This window comes from Necator americanus, chromosome II (genome assembly GCF_031761385.1).
Source record: "Necator americanus strain Aroian chromosome II, whole genome shotgun sequence".
In the NCBI taxonomy this organism is placed as follows: Eukaryota; Metazoa; Nematoda; class Chromadorea; order Rhabditida; family Ancylostomatidae; genus Necator; species Necator americanus.
The window spans coordinates 21,874,623-21,897,614 of NC_087372.1; the positions used below are offsets into that span (position 1 = coordinate 21,874,623).

Sequence of the window (22,992 nt, forward strand, 5' to 3'; positions counted from 1 at the left end):
TAATAGAAAATATTATATAACATATATATAATATAATATTCATATTAAGAGCTACTATAAGCGGACCACGTCCATAACTACTTGAGTAGTAGTTAGGTCACCATAAGTGATCGGTATGATGATATGTTGCATCTAGCACTGTGTCGCGATTTTGTTCCAGTGTGCAAAAGGCACATAGAGATCGTAGCTCCGAACGGCTGAGAAGTTCTAAGCAGGCGGATCCAACTGACGGAGAATATTGTCTTGACTAGTCTCTAGGCGGTGAGCAAGCGCAAGAATTGCAGCAGAAATAGAGGCGAAGGGACGTGTTATGTCCACTTCGACGAGAAAGTCTTCCATATTGGCCATAGATAATGATCCCAAACTATCCTTTTTTTATACTGCTGGGTAAGCACCCTGTTCCTATCTCGGAACATAATAACTTGCTATGTTTATGTGACCATACTGTCCCTCCCTTGTCGGACCATATGGCAAGGAGGCGGCCCGCTCGTACGTTATGATGCTTTTGTATAACCCGGAGCAGGCCAGCAGTTTCTTGGGAATCCACTGTGACTTTCCGCTAATCAACTGCGTGACCTCGTTAGTGTCATTATGCCGCAAGAAAGCGCAACTTGGTATCGCAAAATTGCTTGCATCACAAAATACCCACAAATCTGTTTTTGAGGTGTGAATGTTGCGCACTTCTGCATCTGAGGTGTGAAGATTTCGCACATTTGTGAGCTTTGTTCTCGGAATGCTGATACTCGCACCACTGATCTGCTTACGAATGGAGTTCCATCGATAACAGTCATATCTGGACTAACATAGTCATTCCACTTATTTTGTCATAGATTCCACACTGTGATAGATTTCTCGCATTAGCAATTTCAACTTGATAAGAGATGGCGCAGTTGGACCTATAAGGTCGTAAACAGAATTTATTATACTAATCACATCTCGCTTAGTAAATGATATTTTTAACGGAAGATTTACTTTTTTTTTCTAAACTCATCAGTTTATGTTATATTTAACACCTAAAAATTTGATATTACCAGAAAGCGACCTGTCTTTCTCATTAATTCCTTCATTTACTATCTCAGAATTTGATGCGTATTCTCGTAGGTTCATGCCAATTTCTCGGGAAAGATTTTTGGATTCTACATCTTTCCAAAGCTTGCTGCTCACTTGCAGCTGCCAATAAAATATTCCCAACATAAATGTTTCATGCTATTTCATGTAAATGTGATGTATTCTTTGCATTTGAGTAAGCAAAAATTGCCATATTCAATATAATGGGAGATGCAGTAAAGCCGAATGGTAAACGGTTAAGTCTGTAAACAACTATGCATGCCTTTGTCGGCATACGACTGATGTCTTTAACCCAAAGGTCTTTGTACTCGTTTACGATTCTGATCTGAGTGAATGCAGCTTCAATATCGCATGTTAATATAAACTTGCTGATTCGACTGCGAATAAGGATGTAGTGAAATTCATCAACGAAAGATTCACCGCTGTGAGTTACATCATCCAATGAGAGTTTACATCTTTGTTTTGAGGATGCATCAAATACGATTCTGAGAGTTTTCGTTTTTGAAGGTTTCCACACGCCAGAGTGTGGGATATAATAGATGCTAGCCGCGTTTTTGAATGGTTCATGTACTTCTTCGATTATGGAAACTTTGAGCTAATCATTCAATATTTTGCTGTACTACGACCTTTGCGCTTTGTTGGTGCCAGCTTTCTCTGTAAGGACATGAATCTGCGGTGTACCATCGCGTACTTATCGGATATATCGATTACGTTGTCCTTAAGAGAAAAGGGTGCAGTCACAAAATCGTCCTTAAATGATTTAGTTTTAGAGTATTTTTCAGAACATTCAAATATCTTTTTGTCATTTTTCAGTATGGCCACCAATCCCAGACATGATGCATACTTCTGCTTTTGTCTTGGAAGCCCGTTTTGCTCTACGTTCCTTTATTATAGTTCTCTGTGCACCAGTATCAAAAAATATTAGAACTCGTCCATATTGGCCTGTTTTACTACTTCACATATTTGCTTCGGCAGTCATGAGCACTACTTGGTCTTTCTTAGTATTTTCGTTAGAATCGACTTTCACGAGAGAATGGCTTTGAATCGGATCTTCATTATGTACATTCAAAGTTTGATCTCGTTGACGAACGTCACTTGAGGTGTGATCGGACTTCGGAAGGGAGGACCTCTGGAATGGCATGTCCATCTTCCCTCAGATAATGAGGAGGCAAGTGGACGTGGCTGTCGAAGAAATCTGGGTATACAGTATCGGACTGTATCTATGCCTATTTAGTAGAATGACGTTCTCCATCCTCCCTTTCGATGTTGTAGTTAGTTGTATCTGAGTTAGAAAGTAGTCATTTTTGTTTTACGATTGGCGAAGTTCCGACACCAGTTGTGTTTATAGCATGTTGCTAATTACTAAACTACAATGACACACGGGAAAGGAAATTCAGGAGTTTATTCGAAGGTTTTTACATGTAACTATTCATACTACCTAAAAACCTGGTGTAGTGATTACTTTTAGTGAAGGCACACCCTTCCACAAGTGACTATAACTTAAGAATTATTCTTTCACCTTCATGGTGAGCTTGCTTATGTCCATTTGGAAGGCTATGAGCAGCAGACTAACACAATCCTTTCTGTCATAACAAAAAATTCTAGAAACTGTTTCATTTAATTTCTTACTAATTTCCAGACCTCAGCATAATAAGTGGCGCAAAATGGTTCTGTATTATGGACAAACAACGTGAATTACTGATTAACAATAATTTATATTCCACTGGAGCCTGCAAGTCAACGAGTGTGAATGCTGCCTGCCCGCAGTGGCCCAGCTTGTGCTTTGGAAATTTGGGTACACGCCCTGGGCAAATACGAACTACAGTTGCATAGTTATATAGCGAGGTTAAAAAAAGGTGGTGTCGTCTAGCACGCCGCCAAAGTCAAACCCAAATATGTCAAAAGCGTAGGTGTGTGGAACGTTGTCGTTTCCTTGTGGTGGCGGACATTGTCGAGTTGAGGTACTCTGGTTATTCGGTGTCAACAGTCAGCGCATGCGATACGCCAAATCCCGCAGGATGTGGAGCAGTGGCGAACGGATGGATTCTGTCCGAGCTCTCGTGGTAGATCGAGAAGGCTTGGACAGAATTGCGTTCAGCTACGACACACCTCTGTGAAGATGCGCGCAACCGCATCAGACGATAATACCATCCCGCCTATTGGACCAGGTCACCTTGCAGACAGCTGGAGGATTCTCAGTGCGACGCCGGTGGACCCGTCGCACCCCTTCTATAGGCATCTGGCGCCGGCGCACCAATCCGACGCCGGGTGGACCCGTCGCACCCCTTTTTTCGAATTCCGTGACACACAGACAAACACACAGACACATACCCCGTCGCACCATTTTTTATGGATATCTGGCGCCGGCGCACCAATCTGACGCCGGTGGGCCCGTCGCATCCCCTTCCATAGGCATCTGACGCCAGTGGACCCGCCGCAACCCTTCTATGGGTATCTGGCGCCGGTGGACCCGTCGCACCCCATATTATGGCTATCTGGCGCCGGTGGACTCGTCGCACCCCATATTATGGCTATCTGGCGCCGGCGAAGCAATCTGACGCCGTAGGACCCGTCGCACCCCCTTCTATAGGTATCTGGCGCCGGTGGACCCGTCGCACCCCATATTATGGCTATCTGGCGCCGGTGGACTCGTCGCACCCCATATTATGGCTATCTGGCGCCGGCGAAGCAATCTGACGCCGTAGGACCCGTCGCACCCCCTTCTATAGGTATCTGGCGCCGGTGGACCCGTCGCACCCTCTTCTATAGGTATCTGGCGCCGGTGGACCCGTCACACCCCCTTCTATAGGTATCTGGCGCCGGTGGACCCGTTTCACCCCCTTCTATAAGTGTCTGACGCCAGTGGACCCGCCGCAACCCTTCTATGGGTATCTGGCGCCGGTGGACCCGTCGCACCCCATATTATGGCTATCTGGCGCCGGCGAAGCAATCTGACGCCGTAGGACCCGTCGCACCCCCTTCTATAGGTATCTGGCGCCGGTGGACCCGTCGCACCCCATATTATGGTATCTGGGCCGGTGGACTCGTCGCCCCCATATTATGGCTATCTGGCGCCGGCGAAGCAATCTGACGCCGTAGGACCCGTCGCACCCCTTCTATAGGTATCTGGCGCCGGTGGACCCGTCGCACCCTCTTCTATAGGTATCTGGCGCCGGTGGACCCGTCGCACCCCATATTATGGCTATCTGGCGCCGGTGGACTCGTCGCACCCCATATTATGGCTATCTGGCGCCGGCGAAGCAATCTGACGCCGTAGGACCCGTCGCACCCTCTTCTATAGGTATCTGGCGCCGGTGGACCCGTCACACCCCCTTCTATAGGTATCTGGCGCCGGTGGACCCGTTTCACCCCCTTCTATAGTGTCGAGCAGGGCCCGCACCCTTCTTGGGTATCTGGCGCCGGTGGACCGTGCACCCATTATGGCTATCTGGCGCCGGCGAGCATCTGACGCCGTAGGACCCGTCGCACCCTCTTTTAGGTATCTGGCGCCGGTGGACCCGTCCCCCTTCTTAGGTATCTGGCGCCGGTGGACCCGTTTCCCCCCTTCTATAAGTGTCGACGCCAGTGGACCCGCCGCAACCCTTTATGGGTATTGGCGCCGGTGGACCCGTGCCCCCTATTATGGCTATTGGGCCGGCGAAGCAATCCGCCGGGCCGTCGCCTTTATGGTATCTGGCGCCGGTGGACCCGTTTACCCTTCTTAAGTGTCTGACGCCGTGCCCGCCGCAACCCTTGGGTTTGGGCCGTGGACCCGTCCCCTTATAGGTTTGGGCCGGTGCCGTACTTCTATAGGTATCTGACGCCAGTGGACCCGTCTCACCCCCTTCTATAAGTGTCTGACGCCGGTGGACCCGTCGCACCCCCCTTTTTGAATTTCGTGACTGACACACACACACAGACACACGTGACAGAATAAGCCAGTTATTATATACATGATCATGATAATGATCATGATGATATGATATGATATATATATATATATGATGATATACGATATCATATTATATATATATATATATATATATATATATATATATATAATGACATTATCATCATGATCATGCTATATAATAACGGGCTTAGTCTGTCACGTGAGCACTCACAGATCCGAACCTCTGATCGATCATGCAGGAAGCGGAATCTCTAACCGCTACACCACAGCCGCCCTCTCGACTGCAGAAAGCTATAAAATGGAGTGCGGCGAGTCCACCGGCGTCGGATTCCTGTGTCGTGGTGTAGAAATATCGCGCAGTACCTTCGTGCACGTGTCGCAAAAGGTAAATGGGACGTTGCAAACATTTCATGGTCGTATCCACTTGCCGCGTTGCTTTTCAGCTCTCCGACTGCTCCGTTCTTGAAAGTGGAAACATGAATGCTAACTGCTGCTTATATAGCAGTCAACCGTTCATATGATCTAATGTGGAACGCTATCTTTATCAGTACGATGATGTCGTTTACTTCTTTACTTTTATGTGAAGCATCATTCTGTGATAACTGTTGTGAGAAACAAGAGGGAAACCTATACTTTGAGTAATGATCCCAAGTCATGTCTATATTACATTGGTATCGGAGTGCTTAAAGGTGAAGTTTGAATGTTCTCCAAATGTAGAACTAATACGCATACAAAGAAAACTATGAAATCTTTTGCCCAAACTTCCTTTAAGAAAAAAAAAGAAAACGCTGTTAGAAAAACACAACTCTAATTTTACAGAAAATGTCACTAGTATTATTTCATTCGTCAGTGAAGGAGAGCGAAGCAAACACCACAGAAAGTCTGATGCCCGGCTGATGAAACACCGCAGAAAGTCTGATGTCTGACGTTCAGGCTAGTGATATATAATGACGAGCTTAGTCCGTGTGTGTGTGTGTGTGTGTGTGTGTGTGTGTGTGTGTGTGTGTGTGTGTGTGTGTGTGTGTGTGTGTGTGTGTGTGTGTGTGTGTGTGTGTGTGTGTGTGTGTTTGTCTGTGTGTCGCGAAATTCGAAAAAGGGGGTGCGACGGGTCCACCGGCGTCGGATTGGTGCGTCGACGCCAGATAGCTATGAAATTGGATGTGATGGGTCCCACGGCGTCGGATTTGTGCGCAATAACGTCGTGTGCATGCCGCGAAAAGTGGATGGTGTTACAACCGTCTCGTAGCGGTGACCACTGCTCGCGTTACACCTCACCTCTACGACTCCACATGTCAATCTCCTTGCACGTTTGGCTCAGTTTGGTAACGTTCCTTCTTCAAAAAGTGGAAACACGCATGCAAACGGCTGCTTAAATAGTAGCCAATAGTTTACAGGATCTGAGGCGGATTATATTCATCAGTACGATAATGTTGTTCACGTCATTTTACGTTAAAACATCATTCTGTGATAACTGTTAGGGGAAATCAGGAGGAAAACTGATACTTCAAGAAATGCTCTCAGGTCATGTCTATATTATATTGGTATCGAAGGGGGAACGGTCAAGAGGTACCCGTATGATGTGCCGCCGCGTATCCGGGAGGCTAATGAGCGTCATTAATTGCATCGCGCGTCTCTTGATACCGTCATAATCGCTACAGTAGCCTGATTGCTCCTCTCGTGCTACGTCTTCAAGACGCCCCGCCCACGCCACCCTCCCCACCCATTTCGCCGCGTCTGCCGCTCTTACGACGATTTTTTTTCACCGCGCTTACAGCTCTTATGATGCGCTTTTGAAGTTGAACGGAAAGGAAAGTACCTGGTATTAGATGTTATTTGAAGGTCTACATAAAGTGTGCTTGTAACTTAATATAAAAGAAAGAAAGAATGAAATAGGTTTGTATAAGTGATATGCCATTTAAAAATGCGAGTGAAAATGAAATTATCCTGTCTCGACTTGTTAGGTGGAAAACACTTTCATCTCTGGGAGTGCAAGAGATGTTCCAAAAAATGTCCCACTGATCGGTGTTATGCTATCTTCTTTACTGTTTTTCCTCCTTCTAAAGATTTCTTTTTGTTTATCTAACTGGGTAAAACTGGCATCCAATGGTTAACGAGGCGCGAATAATGCCTTGCAGACATACACTGTACCTAAAGGTATATCTCGAAGATACAAAGGTCTCTGTTCGCCACTAATAAACCTAACCTGTCATATTGATTTTATGCAGGAATGGATAGAAATGAAGCGATAAAACGCTGTTGAAAGAAGTTTGAAGAATCATACAAAGTTCTATTATATAAAACTACAAGCAAGTATTGAAATATTTGACATGCGCTCTATATAAACATTATATCTAAGTAAAATTTTGAAAAGGTAAAATGTAGAAAGGAGTTTAAAGAATATACACAAAATAATAAGCGCATAAATTTACTGTTATTATAGCTGCTACAGTTGAAGTTGAACACGAATTCGCTGAATGGCATCGTGACAAACACATACTTATGCACTGCTAGTTTATATAGAAGACTTAGGGCATGAAATGTGTTAAATTATGAGATGTATGAAAATATATGCATGTTATTCTTTTCCCTGGAGCATCTTTTTGAGGTAATTTTTACTTATGTAAAGTTACATTGGATAGAAGGATCTACTTCTCTTTCATTCCCAATAATATGCTTAGTTTACTATATCCGTACATCAGAATTCGCTGCGGCAGTTCGTTTTTCACTCCCCCTCCCTTCAAAATTCGCACTATCCATCGCTTCGTCGCGGCGTTGATCAGAGAGCCATAGGGAGGCGGGGTGTAGGAGATCTCAGGCGGTCGTGGAGGATGCATAGCTGGTGGAGCGGCAGCCGTAATTACGCGGAGGAGCGCGGTGCTGAAGGGAGGACAGGAGCGGTCAGCTGGTTTTCACGTCCCGCACCCGTATCTAAGGAGTGTTTGGACATAAAGTTTGAATATTTTGCAAATGTGGAACTGGCGCGTTTACAAAGAAAACTACGAAATCTTTCGACTTTATTTCTTATTAAAAAAGGCTAAGAAAGCGTTGTTTGAATAACAGAAACCTAATTTCACAGAAAATACCACTACTATTAATTTTCGTTGATCACTGAAGGGGAGCGACGCGAACACCACAGAAAGTCTGAAGTCCAGCTTTAGCCGGACGTTCGGACTGGAACATGAGTAAGGTTATATAGTCTTAAAAATGTTCTTCCCTATTACTTTCACTGTTTTCATCCTATGACTCCTCTAACATCTTAATTTGTAAGGATTCAATTGCGGTGCCTTTTTTCTGCTATTTCATGGTACTGGTTTTTTTTTCTGACTGGTATTATATATAGTTCCAAGCGGAATTCCCAAAGTAGTGCGGAGATCATGAGCAGCACTTGCACATACATTACTATTTCAGATATTACAAAGTCCAGACCAAACTACATGGATTAATTACAATACTACGTAAAACAGGATGTATTTTGCTACAAGTATTTGCCAAAAAAAAATCGGACTAAAAGGGTCTTTAAGATGCAGAAGTTCACTGTTTCTATCACCACCTTCGAAAGCAAGTTTCTTCTTAAATAACTCAGCTAAAAAAAATTGCTGTTTTTTTGCACCTGAAAAACAGGTTTTTTTTTTCTAAATAACTTGTTTCGCTGGAAACGTATCAATGGAGTTAAGGGTACACATTCGCTCTACAATTTTTCAATCTATACAAAGGTAACTCGGTTGACCTGAAAATATGCGTAGTTTTCTCGGGAAGGGTGGGGGAGCATAATATCATTGGCGTCCTTCCCCCTCCAATGCTTAATCATCAGGCTCGAGGCTGTACAAGAGAATCTAGAACTGCGTGCTCCTACACTGCGAAAATGTGAATAGAAACTTACTAGCCTTTGAAAAGTTTATCGTAATACTTCCTCGCCATGCGCGCTTCCCAGCTACTCGCTAAAGAAGCGTCATCTTTTTCGCTCCATAAAAACCTATGATTATCCTAAATAAGACAGCAGCTTGAAGGTAAGCTCTATTCAAAGCAGGCGAATTTTTGAATTAAAAACAAAATCTCTCAAATGAGACGTGTAAAACGGTCCAAATGCTTGAAACAGTACCTTAAGGACGTCATAATCGGTGCGATCCTTACTCGTATCGCGCTTCATCATATTCGTGGCGCCAGGATATGAAAGGTGATATAAATTGATGAGCTCTTTATGCCGAGAGTAGGCATTCATCGCCATCATGCGTGAAATTTGTCTGAAAAATACCCATATTCTTTTCCATGATAGAACTTTTCTGGCTGAAATCAATCACAACGTGCACCGAAAACTATGGTCTAGAAAGTAACTGTGACTCATCAGTAGTGATGAGCCAAGGCTTCGCTAAATCACTGCGTTTCTTCACGTTCTTTTAAACAAAGAGCAAGGCTATAGCGGGACTACCCGTCCCACAAACGCAGCATGCTTATGATGAGATCACCATTGGGAACAGCTTGCTTTGATGCATCCTCTAGTGGCAAATCATGCCACAATTTCAAGGATTTCTCCGCGAGTCAAATTCTCAACTACAGTTCCGCTGCAATAAACTATTTAAAACTAGTGTATCATTAACTAAATTAAAGGCATCACATCACGAATCTGGTGTGGTGTGGATTTTAGTTGGAGCATACCTACATCGTCGTAAATTATGAATTATGAGGGGTTCGCTCATCTCTCCCTGCATCACTATAAACAGACGGCTTCGGAATACGGTACCTTACGACGTGCTCCAATCTAACACGCCACACCTGCGCACCGTCTGCGATTCGTCGAAAATCCATTGGGACGACTCCATCGGGAAATCATTTCATCCGACGAATGCCAGGCGGGGGCGGGCGCGTTGCAATGGAGTCGTAAGGAACCGCATTCCGAAGCCGTCTATTTACAGTGATGCAGGGAGAGATAAGCGGAACCACACCTGTATTCATAATTTACGACGATGTAAGTATACTCCAACGAAAATCCATACCACACCATATTCGTTATGTGGTGCCTTTAACAACAGGGTATCAAGAAATTGTCGCGAATCGTGAAAGAAATCACGAAATACCAAAACTCCAGGGAAAACGTAGAGCGCAGGCCATAGATTACGGAACGACTGTGGCCCCGAGTACACGGCAAGGAGACGGTTTTACTTACTACAATGTATGTTACAACGAACACCCTTGTACACGATCTGGTCCCATATAAAAGTATATTCATTGGTTGTACTTGAATAGGGTGGTGAAGCAACCTCATTAATCTTGGAGCCGCTGACACTGCGTGCGCACCAGGATATGGGGTCGGAACTGATTTCGTACAAATCTACGCCGTTTTTTTTCGACGTTTAGAGAGAGCGGTTTCCGTAATCTACATTTGGGACTCTGGGCTTTCTTGTTTCCGGTTTTCGCCCGACGGCAGAATCGTGATACGCTGGCTTCAATCATTCAAGCTTACAGTCTTTTTCTTTCACATGAGAATAAACAAAAGGTTTACGAAAATACACCAACTCCGACTTTAGAATAATGTCCCGTCTTCGCGGTCTGGCCGAACATATGTTCCTTCAGTTTTGATCCGACTATATCTCGCCTATACCTTTGCGCAGGAAACCATAAAAGATGACCATAGGAAAACGTGCTTTGGTTCCGACCACCGGTAATTCCAAGGGTTTCTTTTTTTAGCAAAGAGTTGCACGGTAGTGTGTGAAATATGTGGACTGGCAAGGCTGCTGAAGACATCTTTCACTTTTGTGTCATCATCTTTCTTCTTCCATTACGTTAAAGGATAAAGGACCAAGTTTAGGGCATAGTGGCACCCTTATTTCTGGAAGTAAATAACTGAATAAATCAGGGCCCTAAGACCTAAGAGTTAGCCTTAAAGGATCTATGATATGTAAACTAAAGTCGCTAAGATAAAAAGAGAAGAATGGAGCGTCCAGAACTAATGGCGCCACTGAGTGCCCTCTCCCAATTCAGAATCGCATGAAGTTTACGAACGTGTAACTAGCCTGACTTGTGGGGGCTAGCCGACAAGTTTCGTACCAATTTATCGATCGAATCTCCGATCGATCGTGCAGACACAGCGGAACCTCTTACCGACTCCGCTACATCCTTCCACTACGTCAATTGTTTGGAAAGAAACTTTCTCAGAGTGACAGGGTAATTGAAGAAAGATAAAAAGCCCTCGTTCATAATACTAGGATTTTTCTTCCTTTAACGCTAGTCAAAACCGCGAAATAAAGGATGGTTTCTGATGCGTTGTGCTTTTCTCTGTGTTCGATGAGTAGTCCTTACCGAGAGAGGGCTGCATATGGCTACTAGGTAGTAGTGACGTTCAAGATCTTTTGAGTGATTAATTCCACTGAAAGGATTTTGAAGGTGCATGAACTTCATCCTGTACTTTACCACTATTATTTCCTCACGTTTGGATTCCTTTCTTGACAAAGAAACCGCTTCAAAGTGCTCAAGAGATTATGTGAAAAGAAGAAATAAAAAAGGAGAACGATGCCCACTTAGTAACTGGTATGAATTCTCTTAGCATTTACAACGGACTTCCGGCATTAATGGTAACTTTTAAAAATAATGCCTTTTCTGCGAAATCGCGACGTATTATTTCACCTGTTTGTGAACGGAAAATCCAATAAAAGGTTATTTACGTTGTGCACGTTCTCCCTGAGTACTAATTTTCATAATCTGATTGTTAAAGCCACGGATCTCCCTCACTAGAAGGACAGCCGGTTAGTCGCGAGGCTCGTTCCAGGGTGACGGACAGAGGGCTAATCGCAGACCAAAAGCGACCGGGTGCGGGACAAAAGATACCCGTGAAAACCGGCTGACCGCTCCTTACCTCCCTTCAGCGCCGCGCGCTTCCGCGTAATCACGTCTGCCACTCCGCCAGCTAGACATTCTTCACGACCGCCTGAGATCATTTAGACCCCGCCCCTTATTGCTCTCTAATCAAAGTTACACGCGACGTTGGCGCCGCGACGAAGAAGTGGATACTGCGAATTTAAAAGGGAGATGAGTGTAAAACGAACTAACGCAGCAAGTTCTAATCCACAAAAATAGTAAATTGAGCGCATTTGATCGGGAATTAAGGAGAAAACTAGATCCTTTCATCCAATTAAAAGATATATTATCAGAGACATATCATAGAGTATCAAGGGGTTAACGATATCATGATTGATAAGTGATATGTGTGGCCTAAATTGACCTCATTTGGCAACTTCACACAAATAAAGATTATCTTTAAAAAAAATGCTGCAGGGAAAAGAATGAGAAAAATAAAGGAAAAGAAATGAATATATTTTCACACATTTCACGCCCAAACTGTTCTATAAAAATGCGCAGTGCATAAGTATATGTTTGTCACGATGTCATTCAACGAAATCATGTTCAACTTTCGACTGCAGCAACTATACGCCCAGCAACTTTATGTCCTTATTACTTTGTATACACTTTTTGAACTCCTTTTTAAATTTTACCTTTTCAAAATTTTATATAGATATAATGTTTATATAGAGCGCAGCGCATTTTAGTACTTCCTTGTACGTTTTATGGAATAAAACTTTATATGGTTCTTCAAACTTTTTTCAACAGCGTTTTATCGTTTCATTTGTATCTGTTCTCTACATAAAATCAGTATGACAGGTCAGGTGTATTAGTGGCGAACAGAGACCTTTGCACCTTCGAGATCTACCTTCAGGTACAATGTATGTCCGCGAGGCATTATTCGCGCCTCGTTAGGCGTTCGATGGCAGTTTTACTCGGCTAAATAAGCAAAAAGAAATTCCTAGAAAGCGAAATAAAGTAAAAGAATATAGCACTACACCGATCAGGGGGCAATTCTTTGAAGCATCTTTTGCATTCCCAGAGATGGATGAGTGTTTTCCACCTAACAAGTCGAGACAGGATAATTTCATTTTCACTCGCATTTCTAAATGGCATATATACAAACCTCTTTCATTTGTATTAACTTCCAAGTATACTTTATACAGAGTTTCAAACAAAATCTAATACCAGGGATTTTCCTTTTCCTTCGATTCTAAAAGCGCATCGTAAGAGCTGCAGGTGCGGCGAAGAAAACTCCTCGTAAGAGCAGTGGACGCGGCGAAATGGGCAGGGAGGGTAGTGTGGGCGGGGCGACAGCGAGACGTAGCGCAAGAGGAGCAACTATGCTACTGTAGCGATCGTGACGCTGTCAGAAGACGCGCGATGCAATTAACGACGCTCATTAGCCTTCTGGATACGCGGCGGCACATCATACGGGTACCTCTTGACCGTTCCCCAAAGCGACTTTGCGCTTGTCCAGAGACGCGGGTAGATTCAGGAGATGGACCCCCTGTTTCTGTAGCATGCTGAGGACTGACACATGACATCCTTGTATCCCGCACGTCGGTCCGGTAAAAGCCTGCAATCAAGTGACTGAGAGGCGCAAGGAGGCGGTTTGGAGTCACCTCTAACAAATAGGTTCCACCTGTTCACACCGAGAAAACGCAACGTTCTCCCAAAAACTCATGGAACTAGAGACTTGCAACCTGCCCATGGGTTTTTAAATTTTACGCCTGTCACAGTAATAGAAAATAGTCCGCTGATTCCGGAAGAAAATCTGGTACGGTAGCGCCAGGAAAAACGGGGTTGCAGGTGTTATATAGGCTACCGAAACGGAAAAGAACTAGGATGACGATCTGTACTTATAACAGGGTGCGTGTAAAGAGGGTTCCGGCGGAATTTCGAGCATGCCCGGGTCATGCCTCGTTAGAACAATTAGAGATGGTGCGTTTCCTAAAGAGATTCACTTTCGTTAGCACCTAAATAGCTGACTCTGCTCACCTACCGCTAATCATACGCTGCATCACCGGCTAGGATATAATTCACTATCCACCAAGTTGTTTTGGAGAATCAGATACATTTACTGCAATTTTGTGACGTGAGGTGATCTCAATTTTGTAATCGTACCAAAAGATGAGAAATCCTCACGTGAAATATGAGATAAGGATGTATCTAATAGCTTCAAATTACGTGCATTAAAATTCTCGTTAAAACGGAACATTCCAGCTCTCAAGAGCAACTCAAAAGTAATGAGAATTATCCTTATCCTGTAACTCCCAAGCTTTTTTGTAGTCTAATTTATTTCTGGACAGAGGAACCTTCTGTATCTCTGACTTTTTGGATCTTACACGAAGAAAAAAAGTTCAAATTTGGTAAGATTTCTAGATTTTCTGAAGGTGATATAAAGACAAACTCACTTCCTTTCTTTATTAGAACACCATACAAATCCCATGTACTTCTATCTAACACTATTATTCTTTGACTTATTCGGTAATTTCGACAGCTCACACCACTCTTCTTTGCATATTTCTTTTTAACTGCGCAGTTTTCTGCGTTTCTGTGGCTAGAAGAACATCTACGACGGTTGTCTGCGTCTTCATGAACGACTGGAGCGTGACCGTGACGGTATGTTCGCGTATCTGCCGGCATATCCGCCTCGGAGGCATTCGCAGAGAATTCGCCGGGACCCTCTTTACCGTTCCTCGTTCTTAGGAAGAGGCGGGAAAAAGCATACGCTATGCCCGTCGAGACTTTGCCAGACGCAAGACGAGGATGACTGCTCATCGGAACCCGAAGGGAACAACTATTGCATCGAGAAGGGAAATGGAGAGAATTATCACAGAATTAATCAGAGATTTATCATATCATTCATTGTTTCAAAACTCATCGTAGTACCACGAGAGTACAAGATGCCGCTCTGTCTCATCTTCATCGGCTTGAAGAAGGCTTCCGACTCGCTTGAGACGGAAGCGGTCATGAAAGCATTGGACAACAAAGGCGTCCCTACTCAGTACATAAAGATACTTCTAGTGTTGTACAGCAAGTTCACGACCGGAATTTCGCCTCATCATCGATGTAAACAAAGGGGTTCGTCAGGGTGACATTATTTCACCCAAAATATTCAGCGCCACTCTCGTGAACGCGATGCGAGGATTGGAATGGAATAACATTGGAGTGAAAGTTGACGTTCGGCATTCACACCATCCTTGTTTCGCTGATGATATCGTTGCTATAACATCAAGCATTAATCAGGCGGAACGGATGCTGGCCGAATTTGATGAAACGTGTAAAAAGATAGGTTTTTAGCTGAACCTAGACAAGATGATGTTTATGAGGAACGGGTTTCTGATGCCCCATTCACGCTTAACGGAATGAATATATCCGAATGCTTCAGCTATGTGCATGAAAAATATTTACGTTCGCTACCTAAATAGATAAACAAATAATAATTCCGTTTACTTATCGTTATTCATACGTTGAGTAACCAGGTAGGATATAATTTATGAAGTACTTAATAGTTTTGGAGGATCAAACACATCCACTGGAAACTTTTGATATGAGATGATCTCAAATTTGTAATCGTAGCAGAAGCAAGAGAAATAACCACGTGAAATATAAGAGAAGGATGCTTCTAATAGCTTCAAATATGAAAAAACTTGTTCCCTTTCTTTTCTTTTTTGCATTAAGATCTAGACAAAACTCGCTCCCGTTCTCTTCTCTTTTTTTTAGTTATTTCTTATAATTGTGTAGTTCTTTGCGTCTCTATGGCTAAAAGAGCATCTAAGACGGTTGTTTGCGCCACCATGAACGACTGGAGCGTAACCTCGTCGAGATATGTTCGTGTATCCTACGGGCATATCCACTGAGCACGTAATGTCACGAAGGCATTCGCGGAGAATCCGCCGGGACCCTCTTAACCGTTCCCCCTGGAGACCATTTAAGAGCATAGAGAACGTAGTGAAGAGGACTAAGAACAGCCGGCTCCGTACTCACCTCATTCACCACCGTTCTTCCTGCTTTGTCCCATGATTAAGAAAGGCAGGCGTTTCGCAAGGAGGAGGAAATGCTATCAGTGTCATAGAGAACCGAATTGAAAGGGTGATGCTAGAAGTAACCCGCTTTACGCAAGTGGAAGAAGGAATTTAAAGTTCACTCCTACTCGATCGAAAATCAGAGTCGCTGCCGCATATGCAAAAGAAAGCAAAATTAGGAGGGCCGGACACCTGATGCATTTCAACGACAAACGTTGGACCCATAGGTGCGATAGGGAGGAGCCGGCTCCTTCTCAGGTGAAAGGGTCTAACTCATGGGCTGCAGCTCAAGTGATGAGGGTCCCTTTGCTAACCGTCCCAAAGTGAAAGGGTTCCTTCGCCGACCGTCCAAAAGTAAAGGGTGTCGGAGCACCGGCTCCGACTATTGCAACTATGGTTGGAACAGAGCTGTAAGTGACTGGGTTCCGTCCTTCGAAGAGAATTATGATAGTCCTCGTGTCCCACGTGAAAGGAGGATGACTGTGGCGCCCGATCGGGACAAATGGAAGAATTACTGGCGCCCGCTCGGCCATTTCGAAGATCAGCGGGAGTCAAGGTAATCGAGGATAGGTGAAGAACTAAATCCCAAAAACGATACCACACCCCTACTCTACAACTATCGCTTTTACTCAATAATTGTTATGCCATGATTGAACTTAAGAGCTCAACATGTCCAATGTACAGTCAGCGTAAAGTATGTTGTAATTGTGTTGTATAATAACGCGATACGTCCCCGGTAAATGATTTTATTACAGCTCTATGCACAGTAGGCGGAATATCATCTCTCTTCTCTCTATGGTGCTTCTTTTTTTGTAAGATTACATGTTTCAAGTGATGTCCTTTTCAATTAGTTTTATCGTATGTTCAACTTGTAGGGCACTTCCAGGATTTTGATTTTAGGCATTTAATTTCTGTCCTTTTTTTGTGCATTACGCAAGATTTTCATCTTTCATAGTCCTAACACGCAGAAAATTCTTTTTCACTAGTTACCAAGTGCTTCTGATTCCGGGACACCTCCATAAAGACTTCTGTGTGCATGAATTAGGCTTCTGCTCTCTTTTCTGTAATTGTACATAGCTAAGACGGATTTTAGCATTTCACTACGAAGACGATTATAGAAAATGCTAATCCCGCATAATCACACAAAAAAAAATGGAAATGGAAATTGAATCCCTCCAAACGACAAAACTAACTGAAAACGAACTCCTTAGGACTGGGTGAGCCCATATATGCATTGTTGTGCGAAAATAGTAAAAACAACGAAAACCAAAGAAAGAGGAGCACCAGGGAGTTTCGCGCAAACTGTAGAGGAAATTCTGTGCACTGGGTGCGTCGCGTGGTCATATTAGCATGCACACTCTTATTTCATTCACTCTTACCCCCATACTGCTCAAGGATGAAATAATATGCAATTTCCGACAGCGCTGGCTCTGCAATCGCTGCTTGAACAGAACTAATTGAAGTTGTCTCGATAAACGAAGGCGGAGGAACCAGTAAACACATAATTGCATTCCACTCACCTGTGCATGCGGCTATGTTCTTCTTGAAAAAAAGATTGCGCCTCTTTCCGGTCTGGATTCTTACCCTGGAAACATCGCCGGATTCACAAGGAAGCAAAAAGAAAACGGAAATGCCATACCAGTGAACTAAAGTCTTTCTTAAGAAGATCATGTTTCTTCTTTTTTCGGCGTTCAACTTCACTTTGGTAGTCGAACTCAGAGTGAAGGTCATCCACACTAGTATCCGGATTTCTCTTGACAGCATCCATTTCAAAAATAGCCTTTAAAAACTTGTAGCAAAAAGAAGGTAAAAACAGTAAGCCAGACGATAAACAACCATGGAAATTTTCTGAGGAAGACTGAGGAACACGTACAATAAAGCAATAGATGTGCAATTGGAGCAGGACCTTGATATGATATTTGAAGCGCGCAATGGTGACCCTATAGTATAGTCAGGTCAAAAAGACATTAGGTTCAGTGTAGTTGTGTAAGCCGTTGCGTTCGAAGCGATGTGGTGTAGTTAGCGGTTGGGAATGAGGTGGACTTAAACGTGTTAATGGCTGCACTTCGTAAATCCATTTTAAAAAGTGGAATTTTGCACACAGCACAATTAGAAGTCTTCCTATTGTCCGAGGACTTCCGTACGCATTCTTTTCTACTCTTTGGCAAAGTCCTTAGCTTTCGGTGAGGAAGTTATAGACCCTCTCCACCTTCAGTGAAAGCACGCCCCATGGAGTCTTCTAGTTAAGTTGTTTTCTTCGCATTTTGGAGCTGTATTGAACTAACCATTCTTTTCTTCTCTTCTTCACGATTGATACGATATGTTCCGTTTGAAAGTATGGCAAAGGGAAGAATGGATCCACCTCCAGTTTTACGCTTCTAAAATATCCGTCAATGGGATAACTACGTATTGTGCTTAATGTTTGGACATTTCATTTCCACTGCAAACGAGACTTCATACGGACCTGGTAACTAAGGAGTTACAAGTAATGTTGTATTGCCTCCAATTCTGGAGTTTGTTCTTTAAAAGTTAGGTTTGAAACATAAGTCGTGAAAAAGAGAAGAAAAGATAGCTGGATTTCCTCTCATCAATTCTTAGTAACTTTAGCTTACATGTCATAGATCCTCTAAGACTAATGCTTAGGTTTTAGGGGCCCATGTAATTTAGTTATTTGCTTCCAGAAATTAGGGTGCCTCTCAGTCCCCCCACACTATATTTTACCCAACACCTCAACTAGAAGATTCCAGGTGACAACTTCTGAGGAGCCAAACTGACTGTTTTGCAACTGACAATATCTCAAGTTTATAACTATTTGAACTGAAGCATAAGACTTATCAGCGTGAATCTTTCCTTTGGTAATGCTATGGAACTATACTAAATTCTCTGGAAATTCTGTCGTCGAAATTTAAATGTGATGTTTGCGAGTATTTAGTAGGAATTTCTTCTTGTCGTATTACCGACATCGATAGAGTCACTATAACGATTCAACAAAGGAGGAAAACTCCAATCGAATAGAACTCAAAATGCTTCAGATCTGGCGAATTCATAAATGTTTGTTGGAGAATGAATTATTAAATGTGAAGCTTTCGGGTACTAAACAGCAACGCGACTTTAGCAGCAGATTCATCTCTCGATTCTAACTCATGTCCAAGCGTTTCGCACGTTTTTCTCTAAAAATGAAAGGCGCTTCAAGCAATGGCGAAAGTCAATTGCAATCGGAAGTCCAACCGTATTTATGCACTCACATCATCACCATCACCTGTCTTCGCTTACCTTTCTTGTACTACCCGACCCGTAATTCCTGTACTTTAAATAAGTCCATGCAGAGCAGGGAATTCGAGTGGAAGCCGAAAAACAACACCAAATCAGCCAACAGATAGGTTACCACAACTTGCGCAGACTGAGGCGTCATATGTAATGTTTGGTGTGCAAGATCAGCATGGCATGCAAGCTCCTATGAAACTTGAATGGATAAATGCACCACTTTTTTTATTATCAATATACCATATACATCCTAGCATGCTGTACAAAGTAGTGCGTAACATCTTGAAGAAATTCAACAAAACACCTTCCTCAGGAGGTAGGGCAATCCGATTTTGGTTGACATCTTATTGTGGTTCCTTTTTCCACAACGGTTTACCGCCTCATAGTGGCGTGGAGGTGACTCTGGGTGTCAAACTGCCATGCACAGCATCGTCCTCCGGCAGGGTCTCCCAAGCTGAGAAGTCCGACACATCCGACATTCCGACTTCTCGGAATCGGAAGCGTAGCTAAGAGTAAACCACCGCTAGGATTCACAACCGTCTTGGCAAAATGTCGCAAGGTGGCTCCCTGATCCATATAGGTTGGGCGACGACCTGTGGTGAAAGCTAAGCTCGCTGTGGCAGGGCTGCCTAGTTTGGGGAAAAGTTTTTTTGCCACTCCAGCATATTCACTGCCTCAGTATCCTGCACACTAGACCTGCCATCTCGGACTTTCGAACGCATGGCGACCAGTGAGAGGCGATCAAATCTCAGGTTGCTCAGGACGTCATTGATTCTGGAACAAGGCGGCACACGTACGACTCGCCATGGAGACTGTCTCAGATGGTGTACTTACAACGCGAGAACAGTGTCCACAGACGCTGACCTGCATGCCCTTCTCGGAGCTGCAGAGCGTATCAAATTTCACGTGATTGCTCTGTAGGAGACCAAGTGCAGAAGGAGCGACGTAAGACAGATGAATGATGGTACACTCGTCATTCGTGGAGAGAAGGTTCCGTCGCGAAATGTAGGCGGTGTTGGTTTTGCTGTGCACCCATCTGTCGTCCATCTTGTCGATTCTCACAAGATCCTGTCACCTCGTCTGGCCATTCTTCGCCTCCGCCCTATGCGCTAAAAACCCATCAGTATCATCAACTGCTACTCATCAACATCAGCAGCTGATAAACCCGAATTGGACGCGTTTTACGAGGAGCTGGAGGAAGTAATCCACAACGAGAAGTCTTTCTACAAATTCGTTGTCGGAGACTTCAACGCAAAACTAGGAAAGGCCACAGAAGAGGAATACAGGATTGGAGGACTTGGACTAGGGGACTGGAATGAAAATGGCAATCGTCCCGCCGGGCCGTTGTCCGCCGCTCGCCGCTTTCATGGGAACTCTCTTTTCATGAAAAAAGATCATCGTCGGTGGACATGGGAATCGCCCAATGGCGCGACTCGTGCGGAGATCGACCACATACTCATCAACCGAAGGTGGTGTCTACTTGACGTCTCAGTAGTACCACCCTTTCGTAGTGGTTCTGATCACTCTTTCGTGCGAAAATAAGACTTAGCCACACGATGGAAAAGAACATCTGCTATCGGCAGCGAAGGAGAAAAGAAGTTGTCTACGACGATTGCGTACTCGAGGATTCCTTGTCCAACGGTGACTGGCACATCGAGGACCCAAACGTGAACTACGAGATGCTTCTCAGAGGATTAGGAGCCTGTGCTGAGCGTGCCTCGAAGCCGCGCACGACAAACGTGGATCGAATTTCGAAGACCACCAAGGAATTGTTGGAAAGAAGAAGGGCTTTGAGGCTTGATCCGAATGCATCGCACGTTGAGTGGTTAGTAGCAAACACTAGCTGCAGAAAAGCGTTGCAGGAGGATCTTTTGAAATACAGGCAGAAGAAGATTCTGGAAGCAGCACAAAGAAGAACGAGTCTAAAGAAGTGCCGCAGGGATCTCCGCGAGTATAATATTCCGTTAGCAGCCCTGCTGAGCGAAGGCGGGACTCGCACGTCTTCTCGTCGTAAGATGGAAATCATTACGGAGAGGTTCTACTCGAACCCTTTCCGTTCATCAGCTCCTGTGTCAGGCCCGATCATCCCCATTGGTGAAGCTCCACCACGGATTCTCCCTTCGGAAGTACGAGTCGCTATCAAAAGCATGAAACCTGGCAGAGCCCCGGGCACGACTTTATATCAGCAGACTTTCTTCGTGCTGGTGGCCGCTTCATGTAATTTTAGCAGCGCACATGACATCCTACCTTCAGGAAGAAAGGATCCCAGGCCAGTGGAAGACCTCGTGAACCGTTCTTATCCATAAGAAAGGTGACCGAGAGGACCTTCGGAACTACCGTTCGATATGCTTGCTGAGCGTGTTATACAAAGTATTCACCAAGATCATCCTCACGCGCATATCTAGGATGCTGGAAGCCCAGCCTCAAGAACAAGCTGGATTCCGCCAAGGGTTCAGCTGCTTGGACCACATCCAGATCGTGTCGAGGGTCATAGAGGTTTGCCGGGAATACCGCCTGCTCCTTATTCTAACCTTCATCGACATGAGAAAGCCTTCGACAGCGTAGAAACGAATGCAATACTGTCAGCGCTGGTCGATCAAGGTGTGGTCGCGTCGTATGTGAGGACATTAGCCAATTGCTACGATCGTTGCACGACTAGGATACAGCTTTTCCACCGCCCTCTCACCATACCCATTGGAAAGGGGGTACGACAAAGCGATACTATATCGCCGAAACTGTTCGTGGCTGCATTGCAATGGATAATGAAATTACTTCCTTGGGAAGAAAGGGGCATACGTGTTGATGGAAGATCTCTCTCGAACCTTCGTTTTGCGGACGACATCGTTCTCTTTTCGAGCAGTACCAATGAAGCAGAAACGATGCTCAACGAATTGAACGAAGCAGGGAAGAAAATAGGATTGCGAATAAACAGAAAGAAGACACAGTTCATGAAGAACGCCTACTGCGAGGACGGAGGAGTACAACTTGAAGGCTCCCAAATCGTGGGAACTTCGTCATACGTATACCTCGCGCGTTCTATGAACATGGAAAACGACTCGAAGGAAGAACTGAATAGAAGAATGAGAGCAGCATGGGCAGCGTTCGCACTCGTCAGGGAAGCTACGGACCAACTGGCGGACCAGGATCTTCGTGCCCATCTGTTCGACTCGACAGCTCTTCCAGCGCTCTGTGACGCAGCGGAGACGTGGGCAGACACTGCTGCCACGTCTAAGAAGTTACTTACCACCCACAGAGCCCATGAGAGATGTCTTCTGAAGTTCAACCGGCGCACACAACACCTATCCGGACCTCGCAGCTCCGACTTAAGAGGAGTGTCCTTAGGGAAAACGATAGATGGACTAAAAGAGCGCTAGAGTGGATCCCAAGAGAGGCTAAATGCCCTCGAGGGAGACCGCCAAAGAGATGGGGTGACGTGTTCGCTACACGGATAAACGGCACACGGACCAGCTGAGAGCTCAGCTGAATACGGCTCAAGGACCTCGTCAGCGTCACTCACGAAACTTGAGAACATTTTGGATGACAATGGCGAAGGAGCGAAACGAGTGGAATAGATGCTGGGGCCCGCCCGTCCAGTGAAGACGGGCCATCTAAGTATCTAAGTTATTATCTTATTATGGAGAGGCGGACAAGAAATCAACTTCCCAACGAAAGTCACGACAATTAGGAATCATGTCCTGGCCCTTCAATGGCGGCTAAAAGACGTAATTCTAGTTGTGACTACAGGACCTACTGTCGTCTGTGGGTGTGTGGGGAAACTTCTTGAGGACCTTTACATCTAAATTGCATTTGCAATTTTGCACAACGTACTAATACTTCCTACTGTTGTATAGAAATTTATTCTCAAAGAGCAACGAGTGATGACCT

At 44.5% G+C, this 22,992-nt stretch overlaps 2 protein-coding genes across 5 annotated transcripts in view; one reads left to right on the plus strand and one right to left on the minus strand.

Moving 5' to 3' along the window:
- RB195_018980 (uncharacterized protein) overlaps positions 1-20,154 on the minus strand; it is a gene marked incomplete at both ends in the record, with an annotated part of 31,336 nt that extends 11,182 nt beyond the window's left edge. The window contains 6 exons of one of the 2 annotated variants that reach the window (XM_064186627.1): positions 8,866-8,965; positions 9,081-9,222; positions 17,364-17,428; positions 17,483-17,623; positions 18,129-18,221; positions 19,972-20,154. In XM_064186627.1, coding sequence (XP_064042507.1) covers positions 8,866-8,965; positions 9,081-9,222; positions 17,364-17,428; positions 17,483-17,623; positions 18,129-18,221; positions 19,972-20,154 — 724 coding nt within the window. Of the gene's footprint in view, positions 1-8,865; positions 8,966-9,080; positions 9,223-14,546; positions 14,597-17,363; positions 17,429-17,482; positions 17,624-18,128; positions 18,222-19,971 lie in introns of those variants that run through there. The other variant, XM_064186626.1, reaches the window with a different exon arrangement.
- On the plus strand, positions 14,440-22,481 carry RB195_018981 (uncharacterized protein; the record flags this gene model as incomplete). Of its 3 annotated transcripts, XM_064186628.1 has the most annotated exons (5): positions 14,722-14,855; positions 14,938-15,110; positions 20,264-20,576; positions 20,657-21,233; positions 21,513-22,481. In XM_064186628.1, the coding sequence occupies 5 exons, from the start codon at positions 14,722-14,724 to the stop codon at positions 22,479-22,481; spliced, it is 2,166 nt and encodes a 721-aa protein (XP_064042510.1). The 3 variants fall into 3 exon arrangements, with proteins under 3 accessions (XP_064042509.1, XP_064042510.1, XP_064042511.1); XM_064186630.1 differs by lacking the exons at positions 14,722-14,855; positions 14,938-15,110; positions 20,264-20,576 and having other exon boundaries at positions 20,664-21,392; XM_064186629.1 differs by lacking the exons at positions 14,938-15,110; positions 20,264-20,576; positions 20,657-21,233; positions 21,513-22,481 and having other exon boundaries at positions 14,440-14,913.
- Positions 22,482-22,992: the final 511 nt, after the last annotated feature.